General features: G+C 47.9%; 1 protein-coding gene across 4 annotated transcripts in view; it reads right to left on the bottom strand.

Annotated features, from left to right (window-relative positions):
• The window catches only part of NLRC5 (NLR family CARD domain containing 5), a 75,909-nt gene that overhangs the window by 39,630 nt on the left and 17,251 nt on the right, over positions 1–19,028 (bottom strand). For 3 of the 4 annotated variants that reach the window (XM_015586955.2, XM_025044612.1, XM_025044611.1), the window contains exons 2-12: positions 17,067–17,141; positions 13,673–13,789; positions 10,688–10,991; positions 9,810–9,869; positions 6,831–6,899; positions 3,951–5,625; positions 2,786–2,869; positions 2,556–2,639; positions 1,132–1,215; positions 928–1,017; positions 346–405 (exon numbers count right to left, since the gene is read on the bottom strand). In XM_015586955.2, coding sequence (XP_015442441.1) covers positions 346–405; positions 928–1,017; positions 1,132–1,215; positions 2,556–2,639; positions 2,786–2,869; positions 3,951–5,625; positions 6,831–6,899; positions 9,810–9,869; positions 10,688–10,979 — 2,498 coding nt within the window. In that variant the 5' untranslated portion in view covers positions 10,980–10,991; positions 13,673–13,789; positions 17,067–17,141. The remainder of the gene's footprint in view (positions 1–345; positions 406–927; positions 1,018–1,131; positions 1,216–2,555; positions 2,640–2,785; positions 2,870–3,950; positions 5,626–6,830; positions 6,900–9,809; positions 9,870–10,687; positions 10,992–13,672; positions 13,790–17,066; positions 17,142–19,028) is intronic. The other variant, XM_006908777.3, reaches the window with a different exon arrangement.

Here is a 19,028-nt window from a genome sequence, read left to right as displayed (position 1 = left end):
TCCTCCTTCCCCACCTCTCCTCCTCTTCTTTCTTCCTTTTAGTTAGAAGAGTTTTACCTACATAGTAATGCCAACCTAGCAGTATCTTCATGTCCCCCTAAGGGTCTGACTCACTCTGATACTTCTAGGGATGCTCCCTCATCACAGGAGTCAGATGTGGTCCAGAGACACTAGAAGAAGCTAACGTCCTTTGCCAGCTCTGAGAGCTAAGCCACTTCTCAGGGCAGCAGTAGCAAGAAGAATCTCCACATTCCACCTCTTCCTAAGCTCCCTCAGCCACCTTTCCAAACTGCCCAGGTTGCTTCTCGGGATGAGCTCAGACCCTCCCCCTCCTTAACTTCTTACCCTTGCGGCTCTGCAGCTCTCTCAGTGGGCGGGGAGAGAAGAAAGACGAGGTCCTCCTTCCTGCAGGGTCAGACACCGAGTCATGAAACCCATGGACTGGAAACCAGCATATCACCCCTACCTGTGCACCCCTTGATGTCCCAAACAGCCAGAGAAAGCTGATTTTGTGACTGATGAGGAACAACAAAACTGGGAAAAGTGCTCCAAACCAGACATGTAAAATGGTGACTATGTCATTGTTTGATGAATCCCGAGTGTTTCGAAAAGTAAAAAACAAAACAAAAACAAAAACAAAAACAAAAACCAACGTTTACAAAAAAGATAATAAAAATTAGGAACGCTGAGAGGTTTTATAGGAGTTACCTTGTTTTAGAATTAAGAGGTATGACATTTAACCTACCCCATGATCCAAACAGGCAATGCTAGTTCAGCACCATGGAGAGAGACACATGGCTCATTCCTCGGGCTATGCTTGTGCTTCCTAGATTTGTTGATTCATTCCTTCATCTATCCATCTGTTAGTCCTTCCCACCCCCTCCCTTTTCTTGAGACTCTGAAGGCCAGGCTCCCACTCCTGCTCACCTCACTTGCAGCATCTTGATGGAAGGACGTGTGACTGCCACCTTTGTCAAGCAGAGTAGGGTCGTCACGGAGACATTGTTGCGGCTTAGACTACATGATTGTGGCAAAGATGCCAGGAGTGAATCCCCTATCCCATGGGCCCCAGACCTTTGCTCTCCAAGGGACGAGGGTGACTCAGGCAGGGGTGGTGGAAAGGCTGCTTACTCAAGTTTTCGGAGCTGTGGCAGGCAGGAGAGAACCTCCACAATGTTCAGCACCTCCTGGTCCTTGAGCTGGTTGTCTTGAAAGCTGCAGGGACACCAAAGCCCGAACTCTCAGTCCTGGGGTGAGGGGTACTTAGAAGCCCCAGTAGGCAGGTGACAGGCATCGCCACCCTCATTGCCGGAGACACAAGACAGGGGCCCAGAAGGAGTTGGTGACCTGCTCGACAGTATCCAACCGGCCAAGCTAGGAGGAAGGGCCCTCTGCTGGCCTCGCTTCTGGCCCTATTCAGCCCCCTAGGGGGAATTCTTGCTTGGAGGCCCAAGGATTCAGATGGCATCCATGAGGTGGGATGAAGAGACCCAGCATCCTGCTCTCGGGGCAATGTCTGAGTGCTTGAGGCTCAAGTTCATTAGGGCCTCTTGGCTCCCAGGTGATGAGCAGTTTAGGCTGGAATGCTGAAGATGCCACTTCTTGATCCACTCAGAGCCCTAGGCCCAGTACATTCCTTTCTGATCTCAATTCTCCACTTGTCAAATGGAGTCCACAACCCAGCTCTGCCTGGGTTCCTAGCTGGAGGGACAGAAGAACTGAAGAGTGCAAGGATGCCTTTACGTGTGAGCACTCTGGTCAGGAGAAAGTTCGGAAATATTAAACTCGTCAACATTAACTTTTCTTTCCTGATTATTGACAGTGACCTCAATCTTTTCTCTCATCACCCAGAGCGATCACGCACAAAGACATGCAATCGAGAGGACAGAGCGGAGCCGTAGTCCAGCCGATGCTCCACTCAGCAAGCAGTGCCCCCTAGCGCTGGAGGCACCTTTTCTAAATCTCACAAAGGTGCCAGCTGGCAGTCGTTCTGCCAGTGAGCTGCTGAGGAAGCGCCTGGGCCCCACCCTTCTCAGGCCACTCATCAGACACAGGGCGGAAGCATATTTGAGCATAGGTACTTAGATGTGTATGTGGATCTAAGTGTGCATGCATGTGTATGCTGCACATGTGCACACCTAGGAATATGCATGGACGTGAAACATATACTTAAATGAACAGACAAGTGCAAGTGTGTACTCATATGTGCACGCATGTGAAGGGATGTGTGTGTTTCATGCATTTGTGTGCACCCATAGTGCCTGCCACCTGCCTATACATTGCTATCCCTTCTCTCAGGATCACAGAAAGAGGGAAGAAGGGGACCTCAAAACTCAAGCTCCTTTGAGATGGTTCAAAATATTAGATGAGAGAAGCACTGCTCTGGGGCCTTTGGGAGCCTGGTGTTTGGATCCAGCCCCACCCAGCTCTTGGACTGATGCTTCCCCTCTCTGAGTCTCATTGAAAACTACTGGCCAGATCCTGATGGACTATACAAGACCTGGGCAGTGACCTCTTCCCCCAGCCAGTTAGTCCTTTTGGAGAAGATCACTCACCTGACTTCTTCCAGGTATGGACAGGAGGGTAAAGCCTGTACCAGGTGGCTGATGCCTCGGGCAGTAATCTTACTTCCTGCTAACCTATAGGGTAAGCAGAGATGGTGGGGAGAAATGGGGATGGAAAGGGGGACAGGCCCAGAATCCACCCTGTGTAGGGCTGAGGGAAGGGAGGAGAGTTCCAGGCATCACCAGTTGAGAATCCCTCTTGGTTCTAAGCCCTGGCTCACCCCAGCTTCTTCAGGCTCCCCATTGTTGGCAAGCTTCTGGAGAGGGCTTCTGCAAAGGCATCCCCACACTTTCTGCTCTTAAAGCTGCCACAGGAAGAGGCAAGGTGGCAGAGGATCAATGCTGGGCACGGCTTAGAGATCATGACCCACCCCCCTCCTCTGACCGATGGAACTGACTATAGTAATGCTAATAGTGTTAGTAATAGTTGTTGTTGCTGTTGTTGTAATGGTTGTAGGAGTAACAAATACATATTATGGCAGAGACTGCAAATTGTCCACTAAAACCCATTCTCTATGTATAGAGCAATATACAACTGGGAATATGGTTTCCCAGCCAGAGATGGCATTTCCCAGCCTCCCTTGCAGCTCAGTATGGCCATATGACTATGTTCTCACCGCTGGAATGGGAGTGGAGGGATGTGCCCTATTTCTAGGACTGATCTTTAACACATTCGGTGCACCTAATCCATGGTCTTTCTCTTCCCTCAGGCCAGAACACAGATGGAGCTGAGCTATGACCACATGGAGCTGAGCTATCCCACTGACCTGGACGCTGACTCTTCCGTGAGAGTGAAATAAAATGCTACAGTATTTAATCCACTGTAGTTTTGGGGGGCGGAGGGTCCTTTGTAACTGCAACCTAGATTTTTCTGTAGCTACTACACATATTGAGCCTTTATTGTGTGCCAGGAACGATGCTAAGAAGTGTTTTTCATGCATTATCTCATCTCATCCTCACAGCCCAATAAAGTAGGTATTATTAATGAGACGTTCGAGAGATGAAGAAACTCGGGCTGAGAAGTTAAATAACCTGCTTTAAGTCAAAGAGCCTCTAGCAGAACAGCTTGGATCGGAGGCTCCATCCATCCCACGATGAGAGAGAGAGAGAAAGAGACAGAGACAGACAGAGACAGAGAGACAGAGACAGAGACAGAGACAAAGTCTGGAAACCATGGCAAGAGGAGATCCAATCAGACCCCAGAGGTCCTGGGAGGCATGGAGATTCCTTACTGTGTCACAGACTAAGGTGCTGGAAGGGTCTATCTGTTCTGATATGTAAGATTTTTACCCCGTCTCCCTCAGCAGGGGTCTCCCAGACTGGTTGGCCTCCACTCTCCCAAGAGCTCCCTGGTCCTCCCCAGTCCTACCCTGCCCTTCCTCTCACCTGAGATTCTCCACCTTCCCACAGCCTGCCAAGGCCTCAGGGCAGCGGGGCTCCGGGGGGCAGCCCTCAAAATCCAGGTGGATAGGGGCATCCCTGTGCCTGAGGATGTTGGTCAGGGCAGCCAGGTCAACGTAGGTCAATGGGAAATTGTGGAAGGGCAGTTGATCAGGGAGGCTTTGGGCCATGAGACCAGCCAGTTCAGCTTCCTGTGTCTCACCCACACAGTGACATAATTCTACAACCTTTGGTCCTGTGAGCCTGCGGGTGGCCAACTTCCTCAATGCCTGTACGACTGCAGCCTGCTTGGTACCCACCCACACCTCATCCTTCTGCATCAAGCGGCTGAGGAAGGAATGGCAGGCACGGGATGCCAGACCTGCCAGGAAGGTGGGGAGGTGGTCTAAGAGGCCCGGTCTAGATTTGGTCCGCAGTAGCCAGCGAGAATTGAGGGTAACGTAGCGGACGAGTGTGTCTTTATCCACCTTGGGGCTGGCCATCAGGTGCAGGGCAGCAAAAAACTCCTGCAGGCTGTGGTGGGTGAAGGCATAGACTGTCTCCTGGTGCCCAGGGCCTGTATAGATGCAGAAGGAGGTCAGCAGGCCACGAGCAATTCCAAAGACCATCATGGACGGAGGAATGTCTCCTGCAGAGAAGATAACCTTCCCAGTCTGCAAGCCCAACAGGGCCAACTCACTGAGGCCCAGCAGGGATTCAGCATTCAGGTATCCACGGGGGTTGAGGGTGAGCACCATCTGTACATAGTTTTGAGTCACAGTGGACAGGAGAGCTGAAGACTGGCCTGGAGAGCTGCCCGGAAGCAGACGGCAGAGGCAAAGGCAGGCGACTTGGCACAGGGCAGGCACCGCGCACATGCTCTGGAGATGTCTATTTGCTCGCAGTTCTGCTAGAGCCGACTTCTGCAACAGCTCGTCACTGAAGAAGCGGCCCACATACTCCTCCACCCGGGGCCCATCAAAGCCCCACATGTGGACTATGGCTGCCTCTGTGGGCAGGCAGGCTGGCAGCTTCCCCGGACGGGAGGTGGCAATGACCCAGCAGCCAGGCAGGAGTTTCCCACGGCAGAGGCTGGCGAAGAGGGCGAGGGCTGAACCTGGGTCCTCAGGGCCTACAGTCTCCCCACTGGAACAGGAGGCGAGGGCCTCCTCCAGCCCATCGAAGATGAGCAGGACCTCATTAGCATTTTCCTCCAGGTACTGGAAGACGGCATCGCGGCCTGCCTCGGGGCTCAGGTACAGATCAAAAAGGAGCTGGGGCAGAGTCAGGAAACTGGTAACCAGATTGAGCTGGCGGAATTCGAAAAAGAACAGGGCCTGGAAGCGGTGCAGGTGGCCATCAGCCCAGCCCTGGCAGAGCCGGCGGGCCAGCGTGGTCTTGCCCATGCCGGCCTTCCCCAGGAGCACCGTCACCCTTGGGCCTTTTTCGGCCCTAGTGTTGACGAGGTCCCAGATACTCATGTCAGCACCATCTTCTGTCTTGGGGTCTCCCATCATAACCCCTTCCTGAGTGTCGAAGGGTGCTGTGGTCCGGCTCCACTGCAGGATTGGGGGGACGTAGGCCTGGCGGGAAGAGAAGGGCTGTCCTGGCCCCGGGAGCTTGTCGCCATAGCGCTGCCGGGCAGAAGTCCTCAGCAGCTGCAGGTACTTCTTGGCCAGCTCTGCAGGGGGCAGGGAGATAGCATGAAGACAGGAGACCTCCCAGCCCCCGGCTGCCTCACCCCAGTTCTGGCCGTTGGGCTCCTGCAGCCTCAGCTGTGTATATTTGGAGCGGGGATGACCAGAGTGCACAGGGGCTCTCGTGCCAGTCAAATCCCTAAAAGGAATTCGTTCTACGGAAATAAACATTCTGGCAGCCATTTAAATAAGGACGTCCGAATGGGGAAGTCTGAATCAAACTCACTTTGTTTTGCAACATAGATGGTATAAAATTTTCAGCAAGATGAGGGAGGGGCAAAGGGGCACTTCCTTTGCAACATCTTATGGGAACAGCCTTTTACTGTGATATCTGAGTGAACTGTGCCCCTCTCCAGTATTTCAGTTCTGTAATGTCCAGGGGTGAGCACTAACCTACAGGCCCAGGCACCGACCAATCAGAACCGTGGGAGTTGAGCCCTTACTGTGCCAGGTACTGACTTTTTAACTGCTGGGTCATTGAGAGATCTTGAGTGTCTCAGGGAAAGGACTGGAGCCACTGGTGGGGACACTGGGAGCCCCAGCTGGGGGGCCTGAAGTAGTCTTCTATTTTATAAGTGCATGAATCCTCTGACCGCCTGTGAATTCTCTGGCTATGCCCGTGGGGGTTAGGTTTCCCAACTGGTGGGACAACTGGTCAAGAACAAGGACTCTTCTGGACAACTAGCAGAGAATGTGGGCTTTGTCTCTTTGACTTCCCCTGGCCTGGCTGGGCCTCAGCAGCCCCCACGTCTCCCTGTGGGCCCTAAGGGCTTCTGCCTTGGTGGGGTTCCCTCTGGTAGCCTGCTCACTTTTAAACTGGCCAATGAGGTCCCAGGCCTGAGGTAACGCTGGCCACCTCCCCGGGGACCCTTTAACCCTGAAGACATGGGGTGTCCCTATAAGAGGTTGGATGATGAAGCTGTGACCTATTGGGGTGCTTCCGGCTCCTTCAGCTGAGCCATCTCCGGAGAAGCCCCCTTGTGACCTGTTGGAGGAGGCCCCTCCTTGCCATACTCGGCCCTCTCCTCTGCCTACTCAGGACCTCTGATTTTCTCTCATGGAAGCTTGGACTATAAGAGTCATTAGGCCCCTGGAAGCTGGTCAGCAGGGGACAGAGTCCAGGATCTGTGCCCTGGCCCTAAGGCAATCCAATCCCAGTGTCTGAGTCCCTTCCCACCTTGGTACCTACCCAGTTGCTGCTTCCTGCTCTGCTTCGGGCAGGGGGAGGACTCACAGCTCTGATGAGGCCTCTTGAGGCCTGGAAAGAATAAAGGAAAGAGTAAGGCGTGAGGTTTGGGGGCTGAGGAGGTGCCCAGCACCTCTGGGAGCTCCATTCCATAAACAGGAAGCAGGCAGATAAGTGTATCCTCGCTTAGGGACTGGGCAAAGATAGCCCAGTGATAAGGGCCAGAAGGGACCAGGGACCAGGACAAACAGTTTTGATTTGTCGGGGAGCTGGGATTATGTGGTGGGTGTTTTCTGTTGAAGCCTGTTGTTACTGCCATGTATACTTAAAAGCAAAAATTCCAAACATCTATAGAAATAAAGGTTCCGAACCCACTGTGAACTCCACACTCAATGGTGGAAGACCGGAAGCTTTTCCTCTAAGATGAGGAACAAGGTGAGGGTGCCTCCTTCCACTTCTATTCAGCATAGTACTAGAGCAATTAGTAAGAGCGATTAGGCAAGAAAAAGAAATAAAAGCCATCCAAAATGAAAAGGGAAAAGTAAAATATCAGTTTGCAGATAATATAATCTTATCTTATAGTAAAGCCTAAAGACTCCACACAAAAAGCTGTTAGAACTGATAAATGAATTCACCCAAGTAGCAGGATACAATGTCAGTATGCAAGCATCAGTTACATATCCAGACATGAACAATGAACAATCCGAAAAGGAAATTTCAGAAACAATTCCATTTACAATAGCATCAAAAAGAACAAAATATTCAGAAATTTAACCACGAAGGTGAAACAGTTGTACCAAAAAAACCCTACAAAATACTGATGAAATAAATTAAAGAAGATATAAATAAATGGAAACACACTCCATGTTCGTGGATTGGAAGACTTACTATTGTTAAAATGTCGATACCACCCAAAGTAATCTACAGATTCCTTGCATATGTAATCCTTATTAAAACCCCATTACGCTCCCCCCACCTTTTTTTTGCACAAATAGAAAAACCCATCCTAAAATTCACATCGAATCTCAAGGGACCCCAAATAGCCAAAACGCTCTTGAAAAAGAACAAAACTGGAGAACTCACACTTCCTGATTTTAAAACTTACTATAAAGCTACAGTATTCAAAACAGTGTGTATTGGCGTAAAGGCAGTCATATGGACCAATGGAATAGAATAGTGAGCTCAGGAATAAAGCTTTGCTTGTAAATGATTTTTGACAAGGATGCCAAGACTATTCAATGGGAAAAGGACAGTTTTTCAACAAATGGTGCCAAGAAAACAATACCCACATGCAAAAGAATAAAATCGAATCCTTACCTAACACCATATACAAAAAGCAACTCAAAATGAACCAAAGACCTAAATGTAAGACCTAAAACAATAAAACTCTTAGAAAAAAAACACAGGACAAAAAAATCACTACATTGGATTTGGCAATGATTTCTTGGATAGGATACTAAAGGCACAAGTAACGAAAGAAAAAATAGACAAATTGGATTTCATGAAAATTTAAAAATTTTGTGCATCAAAAGACACTATAGATAGAGTAAAAGGCAATTCACAGAATGAGAGAAAATATTTGAAAAATGTATATCTGATAAAGAATTAATATCCATAATATATAGAGAACTTCTAAAGTTCAACAACAAAAAAACAACCCGATTCAAAAATGGGCAGGCAACTTGAGCAGACCTTCCTCCAAAAAAGATATACAAACGGCCAATAAGCACATCACCAATCATTAGGGAAATGCAAATCAAAACTACAGCGAGATACCACCTCTTACCCATTACCATGGCTACTATAGAAAAAGAAAACAGAAAATAATAAGTATTGGTGAGGATGTGAAGAAATCGGAACTCTCGTGCACTGTTGGTGGGACTGTAAAATGGTACGGCTGCTGTGAAAAGCAGTATGCAGGTGCCTCAAAAAAGTAAAAATGAAACTACCATAAGGCCCTAGATTCTGGATATAAAATCAAAAAAAATAAAATCAGGGTCCTGAAGAGATATTTGTTCCCTCACGTTCACGGCAGCATTGTGTACCATAATCAAACCGTGGAAGCAACCCAAGTGTCCATCGACAGACAAATAAGTAAAATGTGGTATATACATACATCAGAATATTATTCAGCTTTAAAAAAGAAGAAAATTTTGACACATGTTATAATGTGGGTGAATCTTGAAGTCATTATACTAAGTAAAATAAGCCGGTCACAAAATGATACCACGTATATGAGGTACTTAGAGCAGTAAAAGTCATAAGAGACAGGAAGTGAAATGGTGGTTACCAGTGGCTAGGAGATGGATGGATGTGCAGTTACTGCTCAACAGGCATGAAGTTTGGGTTTTACAAGATGAAAAGAGTTATGGAGATGGATGGTAATGATAGCTGTGAGTATGTTTAATACGATTGAACTGTACACTTATAAATGGTAAAGATGGTAAATTTTATATTATGTGTATTTTACCACAATAAAAAGAGCTTCTGAGAATAGAGTGTGGCCCACGAATTGGTGACGGGGCCACCATTCCATCAGAAAATCAGTCAGAGGCTCTCTGGGTGTGGACAGCAGTCCATGGGTCAGTGACAGGCCCAAGGTCTCCAAATGGTGAGGAGCCTGAGTCTGTGGGGCTGGAGCACAAGGCCCAGAAGCTTGGGGACAGGGAAATGAGAACAGGCTTCCCCAAGTGAAACCAGACGAAGGATTCTGGCAGTGCCATGGGCTGACAATTCGGGCTCTCCCAGAAGACTCCAGGTTAGACCTCCAGGACAGGCCAAAGCCTTGAGGGGCACGGAACAGGAGGAGGTGGAACTGGGAGCCATGGTGAGGGGCAGGGGACATGTGCAAATGGGTCAAGGAATGAGGAAAATGGTTTATGGGAAATGGATGTAACCAGCCACCATCAGCCTCCTCCAGGTTTGACGTGGGGACTTAGCATGCTCACCATCCCCTTCTGGCTCCCCAACCCCAGGCCTCACCATGGTGGAGCTGAGATTCAGGTTGGCTTTCTTCATCAGCTTCCGAAGGACTAGGAAATCCTGAAAGAGAGGGGAGGGCATATGGAGATGTGGTGGGATATCCTGGGATCAGCTCTGCCCTGATGTCTGGCTCAGGGCTCATTCCTCAGGGTGGGTCCCCAGCAAGGGAGCAACGAAGTTTACCTTAGCGATCTGGGGAGGGCACAGCTGGTGGTGAGCCTTGACGGTAGCAGAAAGCAGAAATATGTGTGTATGTATTGGTTTGTGCATATATAGGTATGTGTGTGCAGGCACATATTTACGCATGCATGCACACATGTAACGTGTGTTTGTGCACATGCATGCACCTGTGTATACACACGTGTGCACACGGTGAACCCCCTGCATTTCCTGTACGGTGCCTTGTGGTAGAGTTGTTGAATGAGTTCTTACTGTTCCCCACGGTGCTTTGTAAGTAGAAGGTACCCAAGAAACGCCCTCTGAACTGAGCAGACTCAATCTGCCCCGGTCACAAGTAGAGGTCAGAAGGCTCTCCCTATGACTGCTTCTGACCACTTTGCAAGAAACCTCTTGGGAATTATGAGCTATTTGGAATTTCCTGGCTGGAGGGAGCCACTTGGTCCTTTCTCGCTATGCATCCTGCCTCCGCGGGCAACTAGGGTAGGGTAATAAAAGGTGGAAAGAGCCCTCCAGGTCCCCAGCTATTTTGGTGGCATTAGCGAACTTGTTCTGGGAAGCATCCAGAAACATGTAATTTTGTTCCTGGCTTGGCTGCGCCGTCTCTGTGTGACTCAGGTGGATCCCGGCCTTCTCTGGGCCTGACTCCCTGTGACATGGCGTCCAGCAGGCTGCTTTGCACCTCTCACGTCCACCCTTACCTTCTCCGTGGCCCCAGGTACTCAGCAGCACCACCTCTAGGTCCAGCGGCACATCCAGCTCCATGCACACACAGTTGATGAACTTCTGCCATGTAGCAGTTCCTTGGGCGTGCAGTTCCCTGAGTTGTAGGGAGACTGTCTGCCTGAGTTCTAGGGCCTCATTCCCGGAGCCCAGGTCCTTGTTGGGGAGAAAGAACTTGACCTTGGCACTCAGCCATTCTGGGTGTTCGCTGAGCAGACTCACGAGGCAACCTAGGTTCTCGGTGTCCAGCTGGAGGCTGATGGGGTCCATGAGGAGCTGGCCCTGCAGAGACAGAGTAGGCAGGTAATCTAGACAACAGCTGAAGTGGGAGACAGGTTAACTGGGGGGACAGGTGAGCAGTGGGACACGTCGGCTGGAGGGAAGCCAAGGAAGGCAGTCACACATCCGAGGGGCAGGCAATAGGCTGACAAGTGGCCTCTCCGTGGAGTCTCCATGTCCAGAGGTTAATCCCCTTCTTCTGCATCCACCCCCACCCCCAAGCTGTGCCTGCGAACTGGCTCTGAAATGGTTCATTTCCTAGAGATGGTGTCTCGAGAATGCTTTATTCATTCTCGTCTCCATGGACTCTTTTGTGCTGCTCTGTGTCAGTTAAGCTCCTGGCAGAGACAACTAGTTGTCCCCCACAATCTGTTCTCCCCTTGTTCCTTAGACCCAGAGCCCCTGGATAGTCCCTGGTCATTGGGAATAGACTCTATTTCTCAGCCTTCCTTGCAGTTGGATGTAGCCATGTAATTAAGTTTTGGCCCATGTGATGTAGATGGAAGTGTTTTTATGTCCTTCGTTGCCTCTTTCTGTTGGCTAGAATGTCAATGGGATGGCTGAACCTTGGGCAGCCATACTGGATAATGAGGTGGAAGCCAGTGCTTCGGAAGGTGGGCGGGGGGAGTGCACAGCTTTATAATTAAAATTTTTGTGTACATCTATGATTGTTTCCCCGGGGAAGCTTTCCACCTGCCCTGGACTCTCTGACTTTGAACTTCTATTAAATGACAAAGAAATACATTTCTATTCTGTTTAAACCACTGTAATTTAGGACTAGACACTGTTATAAATGCTGTATGTGTCTCATATAATCTTGACAATCCAGAGACTCCCACTTTTAACTCTAAAAAGGCTGGGAGGCCCACCAGGAGCCAGCCACACCAATTACCAGAGGCTGGGGCAAGAACGTTTGAACTTCTATTAAATGACAAAGAAATACATTTCTATTCTGTTTAAACCACTGTAATTTAGGGCTAGACACTGTTATAAATGCTGTATGTGTCTCATATAATCTTGACAATCCAGAGACTCCCACTTTTAACTCTAAAAGGGCTGGGAGGCCCACTAGGAGCCGGCCACACCAATTATCAGAGGCTGGGGCAAGAACAATGTGTCCGGGGTTCAGACCCCAGCTGCTCCTTTGACCCCTAGAAAAGCCCTACTAGGCATGTGTCCCCAGCCCCCTCTCATCATCCCTCCCCAGTCAGAGCTTTAGAATTCACGAAACATGTTCACAGCCATGGGATAGACAGGGATCATCATCCCCACTGAACAGACGGAAGAACTAAGGCCAGGGAAGGGTAAAGGTCATACCGTACGTCTATGGCAGAGCCAGACACAGAATTGAGATTTCTTAATCTGAGCCAGTAAATTTCCAAGGCCTTGGAGCCCCAGCTGATACCGGACGAGGGCTATATCCCTGAACTGTGTGTGATCCTGACAAGAGGATGTGGCCATGGCCTAGGGCACAGCTTCTTTTCCAGACTATAGTGTCCAAAGTCCATGCTGCCCATAAAGAAGTCATCCAGGGCAGCAAGGTGCCAGGTGGAAGTGAGGCGTGCCTTAGATGGCATCATTTCTTTATCCTTAAACTCCCCCTCCAGCCAGTCTCACTCACTCCCTTAGTTTTCACCCCTCGTGCTCTATCCCGTTGGGGTGGGACGTCAAGCTCTTTAACCATCCTGGGAGAAAAAGCACATTGCATCATTATTGGTCACCGAGACCCCTGTGGGAAAGAGCCTTGGAGGCCGAGGATTACAGGGGAAAGACCCTCGGCCCCAGGGTTAGGAAACCAGCGTTCCTGTCCCAGCTCCGTCGCTCGTCTTCACACATTCTTTCTCCTCTTTCTAGGTCCTTGGTAGGACTGCATTTCTCTGTCCCCTCGAAATCAGAAAAGGCCAGGTAACGCTTTGGCCAATGAAATGGCCTAAACAATGGCCTGTGTCAAGTTTCAAAGAGCCTATGCGTGATCTGCCATTCTCTCTGTCTCTCTCTGTCTCTGTCTCTGTGTCTCTCTGTCTCTCTGTGTCTCTCTCTGTGTCTCTCTGTCTCTCTCTCTCTCTCTCTCTCTCTCAATAAAAAGAAAATGATATAACAGACTCAGGACTCAGACGGCAGATACAGGATATTGAGCACATGAATAATAGAATTCCCAAAAGGAAATATCTCTGTCTCTGTCTCTGTCTCTGTCTCTCTCTCTCTCTCTCTCTCTCTCTCCCACAGGGACCAACAGTACTCCAGAGCTTGGCTGCTTCTGGGTCCAGGAAAGAGGATAATGTGGAATAGAGGTCCCAGCCGATTCACAATAGACCAGAAGTAGGAGCAGGAAACAAACTTTTGTTGTAGTAAGTCACGACTTTGGAGGTTGTTTGTTACTGCAGCATAAACTAGCCTATTTTAGCTGATACGCTAATAGTATAACCTTGAGCAAGACTCTTCCCTATCTGGGCCTCGGTCACATCATCTATAAAATGGATAGATTAGATGCTTTCTCAGACCCTTGTTGATTTTCTTGGTCCCGTGATTGCCACTTTCATGCTGAGTGGTGGCTCAGGGTAGGTTTGTTGTGTCAGGGGCAGCGCAGTGGGGTAAATCTGGATAGGGAGCAGTCTTGGCAGTAGGGGGTAGTGAAGCAGTGAATGGGAGGGCAAGAGAGGAGGCCAAGGGCGAAGACCACCTACTTGGCTTCCTGGTTCATCATAGATGCTTAGGGTGTCTGCGGAGAGGGTCTCATGGACACCCGGGCCAAGTCTTGTGTCTTGAGCTGGATTTGCAGGTTGTTTCCATCAGGTAGACCCCTAAGAAGAGAGGACACAGGGTGCTTCCCCATTATTCCAAAATCCAAGAGGGTACCAGCCCTCACCCCTGCCTCCAGAGACACCTCTGAGGGCATGCGACCCAGACACGGTCCCCTCGCCTTCATGCTCAGATCCTGTTCTTTCCCGACTCTTGCTTTTTCTGTCCCTGGACCGTGCACTGCTCGACCCTCCCTGGGGTCACCTCCTGTCACATCTGGCCCAGAGGAGGCCTCCCTTCCTCTACTAACTTGAATAATCACCTTACAGTGACTTGTGGCATTACAGTGCACCCTTCAAATCCAGCTGACTTATTACAGCTTATTTATTGGGATGAAAATGGCATAAACCTCACCATAGAGGCCAACTTCCTTTCCCAATAAGACTCCAGAAAAGTTAAGAGTTGTAATCTTCTTTCTTGTTACATTATGAAGTAGTTTTTAAGCGATCGAGAGTAAACATTCTTCTTAATAAGAAAACCTGGAGGCATCAATTATTGCCCCACCAAGAGCACCATGAAACGGTGCTCTGGCACACATGCCTATGAAATGCAACTGTAGAGATCTTGCCTTACAATATGGAATATGGACAAGGAAAAAGATGGCTCAAATGTGCATGGAAGAATAAAAGGAAAAAGATCAGGGTATGTACTAATTGTGTATCTATGAGGGACGAGGAAGGTAAGTACGAAATTCTAGAACTTTAGATAAATGCACATAAGTAGAGCATTCTAATGAGATAAGTACTGCAGTTAGAAATAAGAACAGAAATAGGTCCTATTTCCTAGGTCCCTCCTGCTGGGGAGGGACTGGGGCTTCTACATGATACATTTATAAACAAAACTGTCACATTCTAACAGAAGAAATAGGCATGAGCAAACTGAGATAAAGCCTTACTATGGACTGAATGTTTGTGTCCCCTCAAATGTATATATTGAAGCCTAAGTCTCCAGTGTGTTGGTATTTGAAGATGGGGCCTTTGCGAGGTAATTAGGTTGTGAGGATGGCGCTCTCGTGTGAGTGGAGAACCCTTATCTGAAGAGGCAGGAGAGAGCTGGCGTCCTCGCCCTCTCTGCTTACTGCCATGTGAGGATACAAAGAGAAGGTGGCCGTCTGCAAATCAGGAAGAGCGCCTTCACCAGACACTGGATTTTGGACTTCTACCTTGATCTTAGCCTTCCCGGCCTCCCGAACTGTGAGAAATGAATGTGCGTTGTGTAAGCCACGGACCATGGTATTCTGAGTGAAGGAAAACCTGCTTGTGACCATAGAAAGGAAAAGAAAAAAAAAAAACCCTCTAAGTTAATATATAAATTTAAGGCTACCTGAATTACAATGGGATACTTCAGAGAACTTGTTAAAATTATAATAACAGCCATTTAGACAAAAAAGGGCAGATATAATAAGTGTATGCCTTAAATATTTCATAATAAACATTTGAAGTTAGAATTAGATGAAAAGAAACTATTATATCAGAAACTATTTATTGGGTGAGATGGGCAGTAAATAAAGCATATTATAAAGTGACCATCACTGAAACTTTATGGTACTGCATTATAAATAAAAAAAATTGACCCGTCATTTTATAAACTATATAAATGTCTAACCAATGTACTGTATACTTGAAACTAATAAAATAAAATAAAATTGACCCAAGGAATAGAATAGTTCAAATTAGCTTTACACACAGTAAAAAATCACCATTTAATCAATACTATTGAGAAAATAAAATATGGAAAAATCCATAGCAGGAAAACACATAGACATACCTGTTTTAAATGTAAAGAATTATTTTTAATTAAGTAATTAAATTAAAATGTTCTGTATGGGCAAATTAAAACCACAGCCAGATACCATTTCACACCCCCGTCAAATGGCTACAATGAACATTGAAAGAGAAGACAATACAAGCGTTGATGAGGATGTGGAGAGATGAGACCCTTATATACGGCTGGTGGGAATGTAACATGCTGCAGCCACTTTGGAAAACAGTTTGGCCGTTCCTTAACGTGTGAAACATAGAGTTACCATATCACCCAGCAATTCCACTCCTAGGCCCGTATCCAAGGGAAATGAAAATATACATCCGCACGAAAACGTGTATACAAATGTTATTATCCATAAGAGCCAAAAAGCAAAAACAATCCACATGTTCGCAAACTCATGGATGGATAAACAAAATATGGTCGATCTACACAATGGAATATTATTCAACACTAAAAAGGAACAAAGTACTGATACCATAACACGGGAGAACCACAAACACTATGCCAAATGAAAAAGGCGACAAAATAGACCAGTAATTCAATTCAGACTTTTAAGGCTGTAGCCCATGGATGTTTTAAGTGTGTGTGTGTGTGTGTTTGTGTGTGTCTTGGCATACACAGATACCAACTTTAGGGCTACACAAGAAACCAGTGACAAGATTGTCTGGGGAGGGGACCTGGGGACACAGGCAAAGGAGAGCACTTTACACCACACTCTTGGACCACTTTGTACCATTCGGACTTTTTAATAGGCGTGTTTTGATTTTTTAAGAAACCAGAAGAACATTGACACTAAAAAGTAGAATAGACATTTCCCCAATGCGTAAGGAAGAGAAATACACGATGGTGAGTAAGCACAAGAAATGACCGGTAATGGCTCTCAGAAATGTAAGTTCTCTATATAACGTGACTAATAAAACTAAAATGGACTTAAGGAGGCAATAAATGAGGATAAATATCTGCATAATGTATGACAGAGACTGAAAATCAAATTAAAAAGTAATTCATACATACGGAGGACATATTTTATTCTACTTTTTACTTTAACATTTTTGTGTGTGTCATAAAGACAAAACTACATTTTCATGGGAAAAGTGGTTGAAAGAGTTGAACAGATAAAGTAGTGAATATTTGCTAAATGCCAGGCAAGTGCCTTTAGTCCTTATATATTTTAATTCTCACAACAACTCCTCTCGGATACCTCGGATGCGTTTAAAACTTTCAAAGTCCAACACTGAGAGCCGGCTGTCCCCTCCCCAACTGCCAGCTCCTGGGACTATTTCCCATTTCAGTGAAGGGAAGCTTCATGCTTCCTCGAGCTCAGGCCAAAGATGGCTTAATTTTTCCAAGCGTGTTGCAGAATCTCACTTCCTTCCTTCACTGCTACCAACTATACCTAGCATTTCTCACCTGGATTCCTGGACCAGGGGAGCTGGTCTCCCTTTTCCTGCCTACCCTCAGCATCCCCCACAGACGGCCAGATCGTCAGGTTAAAAGGTGGCCCGCATCACATACCTGTTGGAAAACCCCCAAATGTCCATCAAAGAGGAACTGGTTTAATAATGGCACATCCATACAATGAAATCCAACCTAGACATCAAAAAAGAGACAGAACTAAGTGGAATGACATGGAACCATGTCCAAGATGTATTAAGTTTTAAAAAAAAGAGCAAGGGCAGAACAGGACATAAACTAAGCTGCATTTGTGTAAGGAAAAAAGATAAATGTGTATATTTCTAAATATATGACTATCTGGAAGAAACTCATAATAGTCATTGTCCCCAGGGAGGGGAACCTTTAGAATTTTATATCGTATGTGTGTATTATCTAATCAAAATTAGTTTTTAAAAATTGAATCCATCTATCGACTTTACTGATTGTCATTCAAGTCTCCTATGTTCATAATTTTTTGGTTTGGGGTATCCAGCAAAGAACAAGAGAAACATTCTTAGTCACAGGGCTTCTACCAATTTCTCCATGGATGGCTAGCAGTTTTGATTTACATATGACTTTCGAGGTTCATGTTCAAATGCATAAAGATCAATTACTGGTCTACAGTAATTGTTAATGCAACAAGGAAAACAGAACCCAACAAACTCTCAAGCCTTCATATTTGCATTTTAGCACAGGGCCTCTGGCCTCCAGTCCTGAGTGCTACGTAAGAAAATCACCATTGCATCCCTGGACAAGACGATCAAACAGCGACTCAGAGACAGGCAGTGAAAAGCCCAGAGTCACACAGCAGCACCCAGAGGGAACCCAGGCATGTGGATTTGCAGTCCACGGCTCTCGCTGCTCCAGGTCCAAGAAAAGAAAGGGCACGGCTGTGCCTGGAGGCCTCGTCAGGTTCTGGTCTCCCTGACAGGTCTGCATGGGAGGGTCACTCCACCCTGGCTTCAGTTTTATAGCAGACGAGACTCCTTTCCATCGCCCTCATGGCTGTGCTCTTGGGGACTCTTTCCTACTATCCTGGAAGGGCTGTTGGCAGAGAGGTTAGAGGGAGGAGCGGAGAACTCAGACCCGGTTCCCTCACCGCGGCCCAAGGCCTTTGCCCTGACTACCCTTTGTCTGGAGAGCCCCCACCTCCAGTCTGCATGCGTGCACACGCGCGCCCATGCACATGGCACGCACACACGGATGGCCAGAGTTCTCTCTGAGACTCAGTTCTGAGCTGGCCCTCTCAGCTGCCCCCCACCTCCAAGCTAAAGTTGTGCCGTGTTAATAGGACTTCCACGTCAGGTGTCCAAGAAAGGTCCACAGGAGGAATAGACCCGTGGCGCTTCACCATCTGGTTCTCACACACAACGTGACAACGCTCGCAGCCCCACCTTCCACCCTGTTCCAGGACGCCCTGCCTTGCACATCCGCCTTCCTCTGCGCAAACACCCTTCCCTTTCTTCCCTTTCTTTTGGCCTTTCACACTCCTCCAAGCTCCTGCTCCCTCCCCAGGGAAGTCTTCCCGACCAAGTCACAGCCAGGCCCCTGGGCTTCACCCCTAAGCGTTCTGTCCTTCTCCTGCCATTGCAGGCCTTGCCACTCTGCACTGTCATTTCCTCTTGGCAGGCCAGCTTCCCTCAGCAGGATGGGGACACCATGAAGGGCAGGGCAATGATTCTAGATAAGAACAAATGCTTTGGTGCTGGGGCCCTGGGTTTGAGTGTCCCCTGGTTACCAGCCGAGGGGATTTGGTCAGGTTATTTTGTCCTTTGGTACCTCCGTGTCCTCATCGATAAAATGAGGAGGTTGTAGGTCAGGCTGTTAGAAGGAGAGCCCAAGACAGGGATGTCTGTAAAAGTTATTTATTGAGGGGTAAAGAAGGCAGAATAGGATGTAGGAAGAAGCTAAGCAAAAATGTGGTTTTAGGAACAGTCTACCTTCAGCCTGACTCAGAGGGAGCTTTGGAGTGTGAGAGACACCCCACAGTTTGTCCTGCCAAGAGGCAAGGAGACTGGGCCATTACCCACCCCCTCCCCCGAC

The sequence above is a fragment of the Pteropus alecto genome, unplaced genomic scaffold, assembly GCF_000325575.1.
Source record: "Pteropus alecto unplaced genomic scaffold, ASM32557v1 scaffold123, whole genome shotgun sequence".
Taxonomy (NCBI): Eukaryota; Metazoa; Chordata; class Mammalia; order Chiroptera; family Pteropodidae; genus Pteropus; species Pteropus alecto.
The sequence above is the reverse complement of the archived record's forward strand: the minus strand, read 5'-3'. Positions and strand labels throughout refer to the sequence as shown.